This window comes from Lentinus tigrinus (assembly GCF_003813185.1).
Source record: "Lentinus tigrinus ALCF2SS1-7 unplaced genomic scaffold L226scaffold_134, whole genome shotgun sequence".
NCBI classification, from domain to species: Eukaryota; Fungi; Basidiomycota; class Agaricomycetes; order Polyporales; family Polyporaceae; genus Lentinus; species Lentinus tigrinus.
Window position 1 is genome coordinate 1 of NW_027138043.1, and position 4,086 is coordinate 4,086.

The 4,086-nt window shown below is 47.7% G+C and overlaps 1 protein-coding gene across 1 annotated transcript; it reads left to right on the forward strand.

Annotated features, from left to right (window-relative positions):
* Positions 1-761: 761 nt before the first annotated feature.
* L226DRAFT_474590 (uncharacterized protein) lies at positions 762-4,086 on the forward strand (the record flags this gene model as incomplete). Its single annotated transcript, XM_067676618.1, has 7 exons — positions 762-1,026; positions 1,116-1,192; positions 1,236-1,370; positions 1,451-2,214; positions 2,262-2,655; positions 2,705-3,917; positions 3,967-4,086. Coding segments are annotated over 7 exons (2,968 nt in total), but the record flags the coding sequence as incomplete, so codon positions are not given.

A 4,086-nucleotide genomic window follows, 5' to 3' on the forward strand; every position in this document is an offset into this window, starting at 1 on the left:
TCTAATGGTACTAGTCTCACTTGCTTATACCCATTACTTATCCAGATAAAGCCAATACAAACTTGCCCAAATGCGGAAGGTTGGAGGTGTTTGCAGCCCCACCTATTTCCGCAAAAAAGCGCCCAAACTGGCAGGCCACCACTTTGGGCGCTTTTTTGCGGAAAAGCGCTGAAACTGGCAGGCCACCACTTTGGGCGCTTTTTTGCGAAAAAGCGCTGAAACTGGCAGGCCACCACTTTGGGCGCTTTTTTGCGGAAATAGGTGGACCTCAACCTTCCGCATTTGGGCAAGTTTGTATTGGCTTTAACTCAGTAAGTAATGGGTGTAAGCAAGTGAGAGTAGTACCATTAGAAAGCCTTTATCAATGGCTTCAAAACAGTGAGATAAACCTATAACAATCATTTGTAAGTCTTCTGACCTTCCGCATTTGGGCAAGTTTATAATGGCCTTAGCTTGATAAGTAATGGGTGTTAGTAAGTGAGACTAGCACCATTAGAAAGCTATTGTTTATGGCTATACCCATATATATAGTCTGAAACTCATATGCATGCAACAATATGCCTAAACCCTAATGAGTCACATGTAACAGGCTGCTTATATAAAAATCATGTGATCTATGATAATGTCAGCTGGTGCTATACAGTAACAACTTATGTAACACTTGGTGGCTGAATGGATCAATTTTCCATCTTGACCACTGACTATCACCATCCTCACTAGCTTTATCCTGCATTTTGCTTTTTTGCCTTCCTATCTGCATTATGGTTGTTTGTACCTATTGCCAGAAAAGCTATGAGGGCTATGATAGCAACCACTACAGAATGTGCCCTGTCTACTGCTTTCAGGTGTACCAGCATCCTGCTACCAAGTCTGGCCAGCTCATCACTGTGACTAGAAATGACAAAGGCAAAGTCCTATGTCAGTGTGTCTTTCCTAGTGGTCAAGTGTGCAACAAACCCTTTGGCACCTACAAGGCCTGGAACACCCACTATACCAAATTTCATGGAACTGATTTCTGGCTGGTAAGTTTGACTGTTTCTTCATAACATTCTATCACTAACAATGGCTTCAGGTGTCTGATAATCAGGCCAACCCTGTTACTGGCCAAGAGGAAGGTCCTGATCCTATGCCTCATACTCCACCTCGTCAAGCTCAAGATTTAGATATTCATATGACTTCTCCCTCTTTTATGGTAAGTCAAGCACACAACACTCTGAGATATATTTCTAATGCAGCCACAGAACAACTCTGGCTCTCCAATGGCTCAAGACTCTCCTCGCATTCTCTGGTCCCCTTCCTCTTCCTCTTCAGATTCTACCTCCACCAGCAACTCTCAAGGCATAGCTCTGGACCCTCTTAGCTCTGATCCTGTGGGGCCTAGTGATGATGATCTGCCTGAGGTGAGCCATATTGGTTTAAGTTGACCTGTCAGCTCAAAGAATTTTTCTAGCTATATGACACTGCTGCCAATGTGTTCAAGGCTTATGGCATGCTCATCAATCGTCGGCTCAATTCCCTGATCTGTCTACAGTGCAAGGCTGTCGTTCTACCTCAGAATGTCAAGCCTCACTTGGCTAAGCTCCATCCAGGCCATAAGGTTCAAGTTAATGAACAGCTTGTCATGGACACAGCAACTGCTGAAGGCATCCTCAACACTTGGCCAAAGCTCCCCAGCAAAGGCATTCCTGTTCAGTACGCTGGTCTGCCTTGCAAAGTTGGAGTTCGTTGTGTGGCCTGCCGGACCATGTATAGCAAGTTCAAGACTATGCAAAAGCATGCTAGGCTGGCTCATGGTATTATTGTGGATCCTAAAGCCCCCCGCCGGTACTCCCTGATGCAGCACTTTGCCAACTTCCCTGGAGTAAAATCGTGGTTCCCTGTCTATGGCCATTCGACTCTACCTACATCTTCCACTCCTAGTGCTCAGTACTTGTCAGACCTTCGCAAAAGGCTTGATGAGCATTCAGCTCTGCTAGCTGGACAGGTTGATTATCGCCAAATGTCTCCTTGGCACACGACTACTGGCTGGTATTCATGGCTAGCTGACAAGCAGCCTCAGGATATCTTTCCTTACTCTGATCACCCCAAAGCTGCTCAGGAGCAGTGGACCACTGTCATTGACTGGGTTCATTGCTTCTTTGATTATGCCTACCATCTCCCTTCTGCATCCAGTGAACTGGCCTTGCAAATCTTGAACACCGAGGCTGGCAACAGGTGAGTCATTAGCTACCATTTGAGCACTTAGCCTAACTTTTATACAGTGAGTTCAACCACACTCCATTTGGTCCTCATCAGATGGGGGATACCCAGCAGGCCTATCGTCAACTTTTCACTCAGTTCATCATTTTCCTCATTCGCATCGCCGACTCTACCTCCAACTATGATCTGAAGCTTCCCGTAGATGTGCAGGAGGCCCTTCAGGAGTTTCAACAGTTGGCCTTGACACCCACTGCATCCTATCAGGCTAGCGGTGTTCAAGAGTTTATCTGTAACATCCTGATAGCCCTGTGGACCAAGACCTATCCTCCTGTTGGCCGTACCCTCTTCAACGACCCTACCATTCGATTCATCATGCATACTCAGGTCAAACCAGACCTTAGCTTGAAGGACCCACATCAGGTGACAGGTATCTTGGCCAAGATGACCTACTGCATGGTGAGTAAATATTTACATAACTACACAACTTTATGCTGAGAGTGCACAGCGGCTGGCATTTCTAGCATATGCCCATCAGCAGTTTGATCCTGAAACCCCTGAGAACACCCTAGCCACAGAGGTTCGAAGCCTTCAGCCATGGTTCACTGTTGGCCAGGAAAGCACCTTCCACACCATCCGTTCCCTCCAGCATCGTGCCTCTGCTCTTGTCATGTCCAGTCAGAATGAGCCCAATATGGCCTGGAAGGATGGCTCAGACTACACAGTCATGATCTTCAAAGGTGGTCAAGTCAGCCTTCCCAATCTCATCTCCTGCCAGGCTGCCCTTGAGGACCGCTCCATCCACATCCTTCTTCACGATCTTCTCTTTGACCACAACTTCTCCATTGACATCTCTCGACTTCGTGATGACATGGGCAACTCTGATCCTGACTATTCCCTCTTCACTGACCGTGTTAACCGCCCTGTGCTTGGCCCAGTTGATCGCCTTGCTCAACATATCTTGGACACTCCTGCTTTGTGTGAGCGTTTTGTGCTTGCTATTGAGAATGGAGAAGTCATTTGGAATGCTGTCAACCTCTCCATCTGGCTCTCTACCTACACTCAGTTCAATCTTCTTTGCCTTGTCCAGGTAGAGATGAACTGTGGTGCTCCTGGGCGAACAACAGAGCTTACTGCCATGCCAAGGGTCAACACTCGTACAGGGATGCTTCGTGCCCTCCGTATCATTGATGGACATATTGCTCTCATGAGGACCTACCACAAGATGCGAGCAGCTCAGGGCAGAGACAGAGTAATCCCTCACTCTCTCAATGCCTCACTTGGTGCTATGATGGTGTACAAGGAGGCCTTGTGCCAACCCTTTGCCCAGCTTTGTGCCAGTGTTCTGTTTCCAGAGGATGTCAAGGTCAAGAGGCTCTACCAGGACTTCTTGTTCACTAACTACAACAAGCCATTCACTGGAGATGACCTTTCAAATGCCATGAAGTCCTGGACTAACCAGTACATTGGTTTCCCCCTTGGTGTCCATGACTGGCGCCAGGTTTCCACTCCCTTCCGTCGACAGCATGCAGGCCTGGAGGAGATGTATCTGCAGGAAGATCTTGACACTCCTGATGCTGCACAGGCAGGACACTCTCATCGTGTGGACTGGTTGCGATATGGAGTTACCAATCTCGCTGCAACTGGCCTACCTGAAGACTACATCAAGCCCTTTCTGGCCACATCCAAGCGGTGGCATATAGCCCTCAAGCTTGTTCCTGGTATGTGGCATATATTGATATATGTTTATATTGACTCATGAGCATATAGGTGGAGAATTAACCTCTCTGAGGCACTCTCTTCATCGCTACTTCGTGCCACCCCCTCCTCGTGCTCAGCCTGCAGTTGCTGGTGCTGTCAATCTTGAGGCCCTTGCAGAGTTGGTAGCAG